The sequence below is a fragment of the Sarcophilus harrisii genome, chromosome 6, assembly GCF_902635505.1.
Source record: "Sarcophilus harrisii chromosome 6, mSarHar1.11, whole genome shotgun sequence".
In the NCBI taxonomy this organism is placed as follows: Eukaryota; Metazoa; Chordata; class Mammalia; order Dasyuromorphia; family Dasyuridae; genus Sarcophilus; species Sarcophilus harrisii.
In genome coordinates this window covers 187,110,561-187,126,676 of record NC_045431.1, presented here as the reverse complement: position 1 = coordinate 187,126,676, position 16,116 = coordinate 187,110,561, and the positions used below count along the sequence as shown (strand labels likewise).

Here is a 16,116-nt window from a genome sequence, read left to right as displayed (position 1 = left end):
AAAAATTTATGATTTCTTAAAAAAGGTTTAATAGAGGTAATTTTGTTCAATGACTCTCTAATTACTGATATCATGTAAAACTTAAAACAGAAAAATATATGCTTGTCAAAGATGTTTGTCACCATCATGGAAGATAATGTTGAATCAAAGTTAGAAGGATTCTCTATAGATGGTGAGGTCCTTGTTATGTTTCTATTTATAGATGATACCCAGAACGTTCTAAATGAGATCTATAATCATTAAAAGATTTGGCCTAAGTACTTCTTTTAAAGAAAAATCAAGAAGCTGAAAGATAGCTTTTGTCCAAATTATGCCATAGAGTTGGATAGAAAATAATAATAACTAGTATATGGATGTATATAGTGCTTTAGGGTTTATGAAGAGCCTTATAAATATGATCTCATTTTATCTTCACAACAATCTTAGAATTGTTTTCTTTCACCCATTTTCAAGATGAAGCAATTGAGGATCAGAGAAATTAAGTGATTTGCCCAGGGTAGCAAAACTGGTAAGTATCTGAAGCTAAATATGAATTCAGCTTTTTCTGACTCTAGGTCTAGCACTCTATCCATAATGTCACCTAGCTGCTAAAGCTGGCCATAAGAACTTTCAGGATGGACAGATATTGAAAATGGACAATGAGCTAAACCCAGAACCAAAAAGGAAAAAGGGAAATCTACTGCCTTTGGGACATTGTACAGTGCTTTGTAAAATTATTTAAATCCCCCCAATTTCTTTATTTTTCTTCTTTTGTTTAAATACAATTTTACTTTTAGTTCCAACTTCTTTCTCTCTCTCTCTCTCTCTCTCTCTCTCTCTCTCCCTCCCTCCCTCCCTCCCTCCCTCCCTCCCTCTCTCCTTCTCTCCTTTCTCCTTTTCTCCTATCCATTAAGTAAAACAAAACCCATGACCAATATGTACAGTCATAAATGTATGTCCATCTGTAGAGTCCAGCAACTTATTATTTAAAGGCAAACAGCAGCAGGTTTCATCATGAGTCCTTTAGAATGAGGTTGGTCATGGTTTTGAATGGAATTCCTAAAATTTTCAAAGTTGATTATTTTCACAATATTGTTATTATTACATATTGTTTTATTTCTGCTCACTTTACTTTGTCTAAGTTCATACAAATCTTCCTATGTTTATCTGAAAACATTTCCTTCACCCTGTCTTATAGCACAACAGTATTTACTTCATTGCATTCATATACTATAATTCGTTCAACCATTCCCCAGTTGATGGATAACACCTCCTATGTGTCAGGGACTATGCTAAATGTTTTATAAATATTATCTCATTTGATCTTGATAACAGTTCTGAGAGGTAAGTGTTACTGCTGCCCACATTTTACAAATGAGGAAACTGAGGCAAGTAGCATTTAAATGACAAGACCAAGGTCATACATCTAGTAAGTGCCGAAGTCTGGTTTTGAACTCAGGTCTTTGTGTTTCATCTATTATGCCATGTAGGATATTCACCTAGAGAAATGAAGGAAACCGCAGGGAGTCAATGACATTTGAACTGGGTTGAACAGATACAAGTTCAACAGGAGAGAGAAAAGGGCAAGTCCCCCAAATGATAGGGTCACACAGAGTATATGCTGACATTAGTTTTTGAATTAGGTTGGAAAATCATTAGAGATATGTCTTCATATATAGTAGGGAAAGAGTCAAGATAGCAAGTTAGAAGGAACATTTCAGCCAATATTTCCCAACATTTCTCTGCAAACAACTTTAAAATAATGTGTCCAATCAAAATCTAGACTGGTATAGCCAACAAAAGGTTAAGGTGAGATTTTTTTTTTTAGTTTAAGAGAATTTATGAGGTTGGAAGAAAATGTCTGTGACAGTAAGATGGGGCTGACCCAAGCTCAGTGCAGCAGTAATATCAGCTGTGAACCTTGGAGATTATGATAGCAAGAGCAGGAACAGAGGTAGCAGCAATTCTAGGAGAACCCAGTGCCCACAGTTAGGAAGGGGACTAGACAACTGGTCAGAAAAATTTTACAGGGGACACTCATATGGGCACCAGGTTTAGGACCAGGTACTACTTGGCAACTCCACTGTTCATTACCTAGTTTCAAGTCTGAATTCCAGGAGGGAAGAAGGGAGAGAGAAGAATTAGGGGAGAGGGGAAAGAAGAGTACAGGAGGGGAATAAAGTTGATAGGAAGGAAAGGCAAAAGGAGAGGGAGATGGGGGAGAAAGGGAGACAAAGAAAGGGGAGACAAAGAGGGAGAAAAAAGAGAGAGGAGACAGACAGACCCTAGTTCCTGGTTACAGTTTCAGGGCAGAAATAGGAACATTAGTGCTTAGAACCTTTCCTAAGTAAGGACTAGAACGCAAACCTGGAAAAGTTCTCACCACACTTGAAAGTACCCAAACACAAACCCTCCAAGAACAAGCTGTGAAAACAGGACAAAAAAGCCTGATGTTTATTAGAGCAATAATTCTCACACCTCCTTCTCCCAGAGATGAGCATAGTGCAATTCAAACAAAGTTCTAAGTCAAAAAATAGACTAGAAAAATGAACAACAACAAAAGAAACTGACCATAAAAAATTATTAAATTGACAGAAGATTTTGAGACACAAAGTAAGAAGAAGAAAATGATATAAAAACATATAAATAGAATCTCCAAAAAAAAAAAAATGCAAACTGGACATGAGCCCAACAAAAATTCTTACAAGAACTAAAGAAAGATAGAAATCAAATAAGATCAGTAAAGGAAAAGTTAGGAAAAGAAATGAGAGCAATTCAAGAAAATCATTTAGAGACACAGTTTGTAAAAGAAGCACAAAAAATACTGAAGAAAATAATTTCTAAAAAAGCAGAATAGGTCAAATGAAAAAAAGGTAGAGACTCATTGAAGAAAATAATTCCTTAAAAATTAGAACTAGTCAAGTGGAAGCTAATGACTCTAAGGAAACATCAATAATTGATAAAACAAAGTTAAAAGAGATTTTAAAATAGAAGAAAATATTAATTATTTCATTAGAAAAACTACTGATTGAGGAAAAATCATTATTAGATTACTTGAAAGCCATGATTAAAAAAAAAAAAAGAGTATAGGCATCATATTTCAAAAAATTAGTAAGAAAAACTTCCCTGACAGCTTAGATTCACCAGGTAAAATAAAAACTGAAAGAATCTTCTGATCATGTTCTAAAAGAGATCATGAAAATGAAAATTTCCCAGGAAGATAATAGCAAATTTCATAGCTTCCAGGTTAAGGAAAAAAAGACTGAAAACAGTCAGGAAAAAATCATTCAAATGTTGTGGAGCCACAGTCAGGATCAAACAAGATTGTTTAGAACATGATATTCCAGAAGGCAAAGGAGCTTTGATAACAACCAAGAAAAATCTAGCCAGCAAAATGGAGTATTACCTATCCTCAAGGGAAAAAAAGAACATTTAATGAAATAGTAGACTTTCAAGCATTCTTGATGAAAGAACCAGAAATAAATAGGAAATCTGCCATTAAAACTAAGGCTAAAGAGAAGCATAAAAAGATAAAGATGAAAAGAGAAATCATAAAGGAATTAACAAAATTAAGCCATTTAATTCCTATAAAATGATGCATAACTCCAAGAACTTTATAACTTTATAACTAGGGCAGTTAAAAGTAATCTACATAAATAAATATGGATGAGTCTATTATGTTGGGATGGTCTCAAAAACTGAAGGATGAGAAAGAGGGATGCACTGGGAAAATGGGAAGGATGAGGAAAAATGAGGGAAATTATCTGACATAAGAGAAGTAGATAAGAAAGAGTATTTACTGTAGAGAAAATGGGGGGCTAGGCAATACGAACTTCACTCTCTGGTTCAAAGAGGGAGCAAATGCAGACACAGGTACAAACACAATCAGCTGGGCATAAAAATGTCTTATTCCACAAGGAGAGTATAAAAGAAAGTTGGGGGTGACAAGAGGGAGGGCAGATTAAGAGAGGTAGTGGTCAGAAGCAAAATAAACTTTTGAGGAGAGACTAGAGTAAAAGACAAGGATGAATAAAAGGAAATAGGATGGAAGGAAATATAGATTTACTAAAAATGATGAATATGAATGGGATGAACTTTCCCATTAAACAAAAGCAGATAGCAGAATGGATTAGAAACCAGAATCTAACAATATGTTGTTTACAAGAAACATACTTGAAACAATAAGATACACACAGAGTTAAAATAAGGGGCTAGGGAATACATAATCTATTATGCTTCAGCTAAAGTTAAAGTCAGAGGTAGCAATTATGATTCAGACAAAGCAAAAGTAAAAATAAACCTAATTAAAAAATAATCTGAGAAACTACATATTGCTATGAAATACTCTAGACAATGAAATTATACCAATACTAAATATATATGTGTCAAATGGCATAGCATCCAAATTTAAAGGAAAAGTTAGTCAAGTTATAGGAGGATATAGACAGTAAAACTCTGTAAGTACGGGATCTCAATTTGCCATTCTCAAAATTAGATAAATCTTGCCATAAAAATAAATAACAAAGAAGCTAAAAAGATAAATGATTTTTTAAAAGTTAGATATGATAAATGTCTAGAGAAAACTGAATGGAATACATACATAACAGTATGTGCATGGCACCTTCACAAAAATTACCATGTATTATTAAGGCATAAAACTCTCACAAACAAAGGAAAAAAAGTAAAAATATTAAATGCTCCTCTACATTCAATGAAGGGCTTTGGAAGAATAGATTAAAAAAATTAATTGGAAACTAAATAATCTAATCCTTTCTTTTGCATTTACTTATTTATTATTAAATTTAGTGATATTTTATTTCTTTCAATTACATGAAGATAGTTTTTTTAAACATTTACTTTCATAAGATTGTTATTTCCATTTTTTTTCTTCTTCCTTTGGTTCTCTTCTCCCTCTCCAGGATGGCAAGTAATCAGATATGAGTTCTACATTAAATAATTTAATCCTAAAGAATGAGTAGATCAAGGAACAAATCATAGAAACAATAATTTCATTAAAGATAATGACAATGAAGCAAAAATATCAAATTTATGGAATGCAGCCAAAGCAATAATTATGGGAAAATTTTTATCTTTAATATACATCAATAAAAGATAAAAGAATTCAATAAACTAATCATGCAACTAGAAAAAAAAAACAAATTAAAAATACCCAATTATATACCAAAATAGAAATTCTGAAAATCAAAGAAAAGATTAATAAAATTAAAAGTAAAAGTACTACTGAACAAATAAATAAAACTAGGAAGTAGTTTTATTGGAGGGGGGTACAATAAAACAGGCCAACCATTGATTATTTTGATTTTTTTTTTAAAGAAAGACAAAGAAATCACCAGCAGCAAAAATAAAAAGGGCAACTGCACCAGTGAAGATGAAATCAAAGCAATAATTAAGAGATATTTTGTTCAATTATATGCCCAAAAGTCAGTAATTTCAATCTCAGTGAAATGGATGAATATTTACAAAAATATAAATTGTTCACATCATCAGAAGATCTGTTTCTACTCTAAATAAGTCTACTTTAGAAAAGAAACTGAGCAGTCATAAATGAATTCCCAAAGAAAAATCCTCAAGACCAGATGGATTTTACAAGTGAATTCTACCAAACATTTAAAAAACAATTAATTTCAATACCATGTAAAGTATTTGAAAAAATAGGCAAGGAAGGAGTCTTACCAAAATCCTGTGACACAAATATGGCTTTGGCACCTAAACCAGGGAGAACAAAACAAAGAAAACTACAGACCAATTTCTCTAATGAATATTAATGAAAAAAAATTTAAACATAATACTAGCAACGACAAGACAATGATGCTATATAGCTGCAAGTCACAGAATAACATGATAAAAAATTATAGATGAAATCATTAGAAGGGCTATGGAGAAGTATTTGGTGGGAAGGTAAAGTAGGATAATAAATGTAATCAGAAAGCTATACTATCAGGGAAAATATGAGACGGTCATGAAGAAAAAATCAAGAATAACTATTGGACAATTAGATCTCCAAATGCAATATCATGAGATAAATGGACAAAGAATTTCAAAAGGTATTTGAAGATACTAAAAAATTTTATGATGCATGTGCACATTATAATAACAATAGAAATTGTTAATAAACAAATATAGTTGTTTATGTTGATATTTAATGTTATTTCAACTAAAACTTTTTAATAATAAAAAAGAGAGATATAGAGGAAAGATATCAGAATTTTAGGTATTTTTTAGGATTTTTAGGAAAATATGAACAAGGACTGCAACCTTCACTGGAGAGTATTACCCTGATATTAACAATAGATTATCCAGTCAGAAGAGATTATCTTTGGCATTACTGGCCTCAACAGATATACCTTCCTTCAAATTATAATTATACCTAGTACATATCAATAAATATTATCACCATTATTTATTTGTAGAACAGAGAATTTATAGTAAAACAAAATTTATGGAATACTACTGTACTATAAGCAACGATGAGCAGCTTGATTTTATTTTATTTTTAAAAATTTTGATAATAACTTTTTATTTTCAAAATACATGCAGAGTTTTCAGCATTCACCCTTGTAAAACCTTGTGTTCCAAATTTTTCTCCATTCTGTCCTTCCATATCCCTTTCTTAAACAGCAAGTAATCCAATATAGGGTAAACATGAAGCAGCTTAATTTTAGAAAAACATGGAAAGACCTGCATGAAATAATAGAATGAAACTAGTGGAACCAAGAGAACATTGTATATACTATTGTATATAGTAACAATGATATTGTTCATGACTAAGCTATTCTGACTAATATTCAAGTCAACCACAAAAAGCAGATACAAAAGCAGATGCTTTTGGAAGTATATATTATTTCACAAAACTATATCAAATGTTGACCTTTTCTAGTGTAGAGTTGGGAGGAAAGTAGACAGGGAGACAGCTTGGAACTCAAAATGTAACAAAAAATAAAATAAAATAAAATAATTTTTTAAAGGAAAAAACAAAAGATCATGCAGTACAATTCTTCATTTTATGAATGATTAAACTAAGGCCCAGGAAGAAGTGCCATAACCAGTTTCAAAGTGGTAGTGACTTCAAAGTCCTTTAAATATAAGCCCAGTGTTCCTTTTTACCACATCAAAGTTGCCTCTTAAATTAATAATTTTAAACAGTTAATTGTTTAAGGTAAAGGATGCCCTTATTAAAAACTGAAAGTTTAAGTGCAAAGTGATTAAAGTAAAAAAAAGATTAATTTAGGATAAAACTAAGACGATTTCTTAGAGGTGAATTGGTGGATTGGAAATTGAAAGTTACAACAGAGAATTTAAGTAATATATTCAAGAAAAAGAAGGAGAACATGGTTTTTCCAGAATAATTTTCTAGGACAGCATGGGACATATTCTTTGTACTTTATGACCCAGACTTTTATATTTCTTTATACTGCAACTTTTCAAATGAATTTAATGGAAAATTACCAGACTGAGCTGCATAGGGGGGAAGAGTTATCTCTTCACAGTAAGATGCTAAGCTCTAAACAGAGGAAAATGCAATTTGTGTTGGGAGATGCTGAACTGAAGCTGGGAATGCAGGAACTTCTGGTCAATTGCCTGAAACCTTGCTCCAAAAGTCAGCTTATTTTCAGGATCACAGCAAAGCTCTTTAAAACGGTAGGCTTTGGTGGCTTTGCTGCCATCCCAGACTGAGTTGCTAACTGTTCAAAGATTTAAATAGGTGTGAAGTCATCTATTAAGGTCTCAAAGCCACAGAGAGACAGTCAGCAGTTTGCCTACCTCAAAATAAAAGATGAAGAAATTGTATCTACCTATTGTTTCATCCTAATTTTTCTTTGGTAGGTTATCCTTATAGGAAGCTTCTTTTCCAATTACAGATTTCCTTATCAGTAAAACTGTTACTACAGCTCTCCCTGTATAAAAGGATTATTGGACTAGAAACTGCTTGTCAAAGACAGCTACTGAAGGATGCTTCAGAGACTGACCTAGTGAAAGAAATTGGCAAGATGTTGTTGCTAGCATTATAGCTAGCTACAAAGTAGGTTTTGTGGGAAGTTCCTTGCTTGATAGAAGAGATGCTAAAGAAAAGCTGAAACCCAAGGTTAAACAGAGAAGGGAAAATAAGGCTAGAAACCTGTCCAAATAGTAAAATCTCTATCTTAGAAATTAGAGAAGCTTCTCTGATTTGAAAGAGAAAAATTATCCAATATTCTTCCCTCTTTGTAGATTCAGGATTTAGAAGAGACTTAAAGTCCAAAGAAGCACACTCCTTCCAAGTTTGCAGTGGAAGTAAATTAAGTCCTCTGACTAAACCCCAGGGCTTTCTTTACCATACTAAAGTTGTTTCTTAAATTCTTAATTTTTTGAAAGTTAATTTCTCAAGCTACAGAATGCTTTAAACTTTAAAATAAAAGTGCATAAATGATTAAAAGTATAAGTAAATTATTAATGCTAATGACATCACAAGTTCAGTCCTTGTCTATATGCCTAGAGTTACCTTGGGTCGGGCCAGGAAGAAGCATTCGATGCTAGTCCCACACTATACTCATGACTTGGTACTTGCTACTACTAATTGGGCTGTGATAGATAGATGATATGTTGGGGAGGTAGAAATGCAAATTCATTACATATATAAGGTGAAGAAGGATCAGGATTTGAGAATGATTATAAAGGTAGGAAAACGCATGACTTCCTTGGTGGAAACAGTAAAGTTCAAAAAAAGGGGTTTAAGGTTTTTTGGTGGATTTTCTTTTTTTGGTGGGGATAGAGAAAGTAAGTTCTTTTTTTGGATATTTTAAGTTTGAGTTGCCTATGGGAAGGGAATTAAGTTCAAAATGTCCAATAGGACCAAGTTATGGGGGAACAGAGCTCTGAAGGAAATTTAGACTTGGGTATACAAGTCTGAACATCATTTGTACAGAGATTATAATTGAACATGTGATAACTAATCAAGTCACTTAAAGTGGATCAGGGAGGCAGCTAAGTGCCGCAGTGGATAGAGCACCAGCCTGAAATCAGGAGGACCTGAGTTCAAATCTGGCCTCAGACACTTAACACTTTCTAGCTGTGTGACCCTGGGCAAGTCATTTAACCCCAATTGCCTCAGCAACAACAAAAAAAGTATATCAAGGTACACTTATAGTTAGGAGAAAGAAGACTGAAAAAGAGCAATTAGAAAGGTAGAATCACAAGAAAAGAAAGGGAAAAGTACAATTTCAAATGTGACACAGCAGCAAAAAATGATGAGATTAATGAAAGTATCATCAAATATGAGGGGTCAATGATAACTAAGGAGAGTGCTTCAGTTGAGTGATGACATTAGAAGCCAGACTGCAAACATTTGAAGAATGAGTGAAGGGAGAAGTAGAAGAAATGAAAATAAACAACTTTTCTTTTTCAAGGGCAGAGTTACTAGCTATTGAATGGAATGGCTTAGTAAGCAATGAGTTCCCTCCTCATTAATAGTCTCCAAAGGTTAAAAGAAAACTTTTTAAAGAAGGCATGTTATAAGAGAAGGTTCTTGTTCAGGTATAGAATGGCCTTTAAACTACCTCCCAACTCTGAGAGTCTGTGGTAACCGTCATTGTTACTATTATTACTATTTGTAATTAGGTTCTCTGTTTCTATGGCTGAAAAATTCATCATTTTCTCCATTGTGTACAAGTAGCTATTTCTGAATCACCTGCATTTACCCCATTTGCTCATTTTAGGGTTTTTTTTTCCCATGAAAGACAAAAGTAAGGAGGTGAAATGATCATTACTAGCTCAAAAGGATAAAAAATCTGGCTGTTTAGATTACCCCCAAGTCATTATAAGGCAAGCTCTGTAAGAGAAAAAGCTTTTTCAAAATAAATGTTTCTTTAGTCAAGCTGCTACTGCACTAGACATTTATCAGAATATGGCCTTCACTATTAAATAGTTCCTATTAAACTGTACATGTACATAGTGCTAGAAGCATTGTAGTAGCAAGTTAAATGTTAGAAGCTTACAGTAAAATAAACTATCAATTTTAGTGCTCTGGAAACTTAGGAAAAGATTCAGGAACTGTATAATGAAATAAGGTACAATGTAACAATTGACTCAAAAATTTCTTGCTAATTATATCACTGAAAATATCAAGGCAAAACTGAAAGTTTAAGACAATTTAAATAACTCCGAATATAATTCCACAATTAAATTTAATGAAAAAACAGGATAGCAACAATTAAAAAGGAAAAATAGAGCAAAAATCAACCCATTTTAACACTGGCAATAAGAAAATTATAGAACAATTCAATTGACAACTTTTAAACATTGAAATAATTAAATGACCTATTTCAGTTTTACTAGTAAAGAATCCATCATATGTTTCTAAAGCAAGAAAGAGGTTCGTGGACCCCTTTTTAATGCACTTTGAATATTTCTTAGAAAATCAAATGCAAGAAATGATTATAGTTTACTCCTAGGTCTGATGGATAGAAAACATTTGAAATAACTTAGAAATAGAAGGAAAAGAGATCAATTAAATATTAACATAAAGAAGGCTCCTTTGTAAAATAAAATCTATCAAATAAATAATAGTAAATCTCAGAATAGAAACTACTTACAGCTTTTATGATGCAAAATTGTCATTGCAAGCAACATATAAAAAAGTGACTAATTTTAGCACTGATGAAGTAACTTAAAACCCAATAAAAATATCTTGACTATAAATTATAGATCAATGTAAAAATATATATAGGTCATTAACAAAGATCTGAAAGTAAGTTAAGAGTTATTTAATCACAACACAATATAGAAGTCGTTCTGGGGCTATGGAAAAATAAAAAATAACATAAATTTGATAAATTAGAGTATGCTTTTTCCCCCTACATGTAAAGATTGTCATTAAGGAAATCAATATTTTTCAAAAATGTTATAATGTATCTCTCTTTTCTGTTAATAAAATATGGAAGAATAAGTTGAAATCTAAAAGGTATTACTGCGATAAAATGGTTATATAATTCATAGAAAAAGGAAAATTTATTTCTGAAAGTAATATTTCTATTCCCTTTATAAAAACTAGGATAATCATGCAAGTTAATATTTAAACAGAAATAAAAAGCAAATAAAATGCTAATAACACTATGAAAGAAAATTGGAAAATGCCAAAGTTAAGACAGACAGTTGGGAATAACAGCTGGGTTCACAAAATGGCATATGTGAAGAAAAAAAGGAAAAGGAATTGAAGAAATTGCAAGCATAAGCCATTTTTGTTCTCTCTTTGATTTATTCTGTCATTTCACACATTCTCACTTCAGGAGAAAAAATTGAGGAAAGAGGAGTCAGTTACTACTTGCCTTATTTTTCTTAGCAAAGTGTGGAAGGGTCTAAACAGCTCAGACATATCTTCTGCCTTACGGTCCAGGTTCAAAGGTCCTTCAGAGTAAACTACAAGCCCACTGTATTCAAGATACAAAAGTTCCTATTTTATATGAACACTGAATAAATAAAATATACACGATAAACATCTAAAATAATATTCAAATTGCTTATATGAATTTATATCCTTGTGAACTTTCCTTGCTATTGGCTATTTTTTCATTTTTGAATGCTGATTTCATTACTAATTTTCAATTAAAGCAAAGAAAATAATCAGTCCTTTAACCAAAATGAGAATATATTAAAACCAAAATGCTAAAGAATGTATTACAAGTTCCTTAAAATTTTTTGAAAGAACAACAATAACAGCTCACATTTAAAACTTCAACTCTGACACTATCAAAGTAGGTATTATTACGCTCATCTTAAAGATGAAGAAACTGAGGCCTGGAGAGATTACATGACTTGTCCAAGCTTTCCTAACTAATTAGTGGAGATGTAAAGTGGAGTGTAGTTGAGGTCTTCTAAATCCAGATTTCATGGTCTTTTCACTACACCACATTGCCTACTTATCAGAATTTTTCAAGTACTTAAAAAAATTATTATAAAGTTAGAAGCTTTCCACAAAAATAAACATTAAATATACAAATATATGTGAATGAGAATTAAAATGATCACATATGAAACTATAATATTTCATTTAAATTATCTACTTTTTGAAAAAAACATATGGCAAGATTAGTCATTAACTTTACTTAGGTCACAAACCTTCAAAGATGGGGAAAAAAGAGCAAAAGTAATCATGATAGAGAGAACCTCCAGACTGGTCATATCTATTCTCAGAGATTTCAGGAGGCATGTGGAAAAAGAGATTATAGAACTATTCTCATATATGATTATTTCTTTCTTTCAAACAAATTAGCAAATATATTACAATTTTCCCATTTTAATAACAAAGAAACCTCTCTCCTACTTTCTGGTAAGTAGTAAATCTAGCAGAAAAGGGTCATGGTAGTTGTTCAGTAAAAATATTTCTCTATATATTTATTGCTGCACAGATGCACTAGGTAGTACAAAGGCTTTTATTCTAATATTGGTGTTTCTTTTATTTGCATGTAACTGTCAATTCTGTGAACAGAAGGACCTTACCTTCTACTTTAGCAAAGTATTCAATGTGGTTTCCTCCACTTAACAGGGGTGCAAGAAATATTGCTACATTATGACTATTTTCTTTACAAAGGTAATGGCTCATTTGAAGAAAAAAGAGTTTGAAAATAAAAGAGAATTCACTGTTGACTATTTCATGTTTGGTGTTAATCAACCCCCTAATGTGAGATTATGCATCTGTGATATCTGGCTGAAGAGAAACATCACACATCTTGACTTCTGCTGTGTAGATTGTAACCCAAATTGTAACTGTGTTCAACTTACTGTGTAATTTAAAAGATTCAATTGCTGGCAATTTTTACTGTGATTTAAATTTGAATCAAAACAAATTTAAAGATAGGGGCATGAGTTGTTGATCTAGTAAAAAAAAAAAAGACAAAATTTTAATGAAGAATAAATTTAATAACACTGGAGTTCTTCCCATTTCTTTTTGCTATGTCATAAAATATCTATTTAATAGTGAGCCTTATTATTACAGTGACTAAGAGATAATCTGTCAAGACTGAAGTTTTAGTTTCATGGATAAAAATAAGATATTCTCACAGAAAGAGAAAAAAAGAGAGAAGAGAGAAAAAGAGGAGCACTGATGACAATTTCATCTTCCACTTGATAAAGAAAGCAACAAGAGAAACATTGTAGCCACTCTTGAAAATCCTGACCAATGTAGGAAAAATTATTTGGAGATGTAGAAATGGGAAAACCCTTGGGAGAATCTTAGAGCTGGTAATATAAAAAAGGAGGGAGAGGGAATGAATAAACAGCACAAAGCCTGGACTTTAAGAAAATCTACTGAAAAAATTAGAATTCCACAGTTAGCCATTCTAAAGGCAAATGAATCTGAATAGCTCAATAAAATCTGCTATATAGTTTAACTACATCCTTATTTAATTTAATCCTCCAGGCAACCTTAAGAAGTAGGTACTATTATTATCCCCATTTTAAAGATGACAGAACTGAGGCTCAGATAAGCTGAATGATTTGCCCATGTTTATACAACTACTAAGTGATTGTATTGAGATTAAATGCAATTATGTAACTACATCAGCAAACTGGAGAAGGCTTTAGGCCAATTTTAGGAAAAAAAAAGCAAACAAAACATGGGATCCTTAATAACAAGTCATGGTCAAAATAATAATATAACTACTATCTATAACTATATCAAATATCTACATGGATATAAAACAGTATAACATTTTCTTCAGAGTTGTCTTTTAGGATGGTAATATGATTACTATCATATAGAAAATGAGGCACTGGAATTCTAAGTGGCTTGTCCAGAGTCACATAGTAAGAAGGACTGGGGATGAGACTTGAACCTAAGTCATTTTGATTACAATTCCAAAGTTTTTTCCAAGGACCAGGAAACAGTAATTCCCATCATTCAGAGAAATACCAGCAGCACATGTCATGCATATGATTCCTTGTATTGGGATCAAGAAGGCAAGTGAAAGATGCCTCTGAGCCACACTGAAGCAGCAGTCAGTATCTGCTGCCCAAGAATCAGAAATCCAAGTGAGCTTGGAACAAAAGAGAGAAATGACAGAGACAGTGATCTCTTGTTGTGGTCCACAGGGGGATTTGTTAAAAAGTCCCAGACTTCATTGTCCTTCATTTTATCTCTAGTTTCTTTCTCTTCCATCTAACCCTTAGATTTTATTGGAGGTCCAAAAAGTATCCCAGATAAAGAAAGAAGAAACTTTATGACAATGTATCTGTTATGTCAAATAACTTTCCAATATGCAACAGTTTGAATCATTCCTTTGACAAGTTTTCCTAATTAACAGCCTCAGATGCTGCATGAGTAAATTCAAGGATGTGACCCCATAATTCAGCTCACCTGTCTAGACATAAGTGGGTATTGTGGAAATAAAAATGAAACAGTGAACTTTCAAGAGATTACATGCTACTTGCTTTCATTAACCTGGATACTGGAAGAATTCCATACATATTTCCAAAGGTTAGAAAACTGTACTAAGAGTCATTTATAGGGCATCTCCAATAAAAATTATTTTCTGCATGACTGAGAATGTTAATTATGGTCTTGTGCAATTTATAATTTCATAGATTCTCCTCTCAGTAGTCTGGTCTTCAAATAAAGTAATTGCTGAAGTCTTTCAAAGCAATTTATATGAACACCTCTCTTCTTCCTTTGACTTCTAAGTTTGAGTACTTTGTCCTCATCTAAACATCATAAACTGTACCATCATCTTCAGCATATGACCTTGTTCACCTGCAAGCCCGACATTTCTTATTTGATATTCTTGTATAACCATCTTCACCCCTTGTCTCTTCTTCAAAATCTAGACTCCATTCATACCTTAAAGTTGGCAAATCGACCTAACATTGTTAAATTGCTTCCACAAAAAAGGACATGAAAGATAATACCAGATGATGAATAAAAGAAAAACATTGCAAGTTAGGAAATATGTTCCTGGGTGGCCAAAATTCAGACTTGAAAAGCTTAAACTCCAGTATTTTACAGACTTTATACTATGATAATTTAGTAGAATGTCAACCCACTTTCCTCTTCTCTTGAAAGGTAGTTGACTAGGAGCTAGCTCCTAAATGACCTGGAGTAGAGGTACCAGGAATGGGAAAAGGGAGTTTTTTTGATGGTGTGGCACTGTCTCCCTGGTGACTTAACATGTACGTACATACAAGTGTCTCAGTGGAGTGGGATATGCAGAAACATTGAGATTCATGTGGGTACCTCACTTTTAGAGCAATATGTCTAAGCTGCAACCTTTATGGATTTCTTGGGTGTACTATTATAAATTGAAGCACAAAGGCAGGAGAGAAATGCTCATATTTTAATTAGAAAGTGTCTTGGCTTCAAAAAAAAAAAAAGGTAATTAGAAAATGAATTTTTGCATTGATACAACTGATAAGACAGAAGTATATCATGCGCTTTAATCCACCTCTTAAAAAATGTCTAACATTCACCTAAATTCAAAGGTTGTTTGATTAGGATTCACCTTTAAGGTTGTTCACACCAGCAATGGCACCCTCTGCAATCAAAATTATCAGAGAGCTTTGAAAAATCACTTTATAATATCAATGTGCAATAAGAAATGTTGATTATGATTAATATAAAAATATATTTATATAAAATGATGTAGAATAAAGTAAGCAGAACCAAGAAAACAATATGCATAAAGATTATGGTGATGGAAATGGAAAGAGCAACAAAAGAATAAAAATTTGTGATATAATAATGATATAATGAACTACCCCATTCATTCCAGCTTCTCTGCAGGAAAGGGTACAGGCACAGGAAGACTGTGTGTGATAGCAAGCATTTTTGATCTATTGATTAGTTTTGCTTAAATATTTTCCCCTTGTTTTTTATTTTTTATTATCAGAGATGGCTTTCTTTAGAAAGAGGGAGGGAAACACCGGGAGATGTGGGTGAAATAAAACAGAAGATATTCATGTAAATTTATTTAAAAACAAAACAAAACAAAACAAAACAAAAAAACACCCCAGACAAGTGATTTTCTCAAAGTTTAGATCAGATTTTAAGCTACATTTTCTCTGCTGCAGTAAGAATAGCAGTGTCTTTTATTTTGTTCTTTTTGACTTTTCGGGAAAAAAATCTTGCAGAAAAGGAAATATAATAATTTAAGG

The 16,116-nt window shown here is 32.3% G+C and overlaps 1 protein-coding gene across 7 annotated transcripts in view; it reads right to left on the bottom strand.

Annotated features, from left to right (window-relative positions):
- Window positions 1–16,116, bottom strand: part of ZFYVE28 (zinc finger FYVE-type containing 28) — a 182,657-nt gene that overhangs the window by 93,238 nt on the left and 73,303 nt on the right. For 6 of the 7 annotated variants that reach the window (XR_004230199.1, XM_031942322.1, XM_031942323.1 and 3 more), the window contains exon 7: window positions 11,301–11,402. The exons of the other annotated variant lie outside the window; for it this stretch is intronic. Coding sequence is in view for 5 of the 6 variants with exons in the window: in XM_031942322.1 (XP_031798182.1) it covers window positions 11,301–11,402 (102 nt within the window). In the remaining variant the exon portion in view is untranslated. The remainder of the gene's footprint in view (window positions 1–11,300; window positions 11,403–16,116) is intronic. 7 annotated transcript variants of the gene reach the window in all.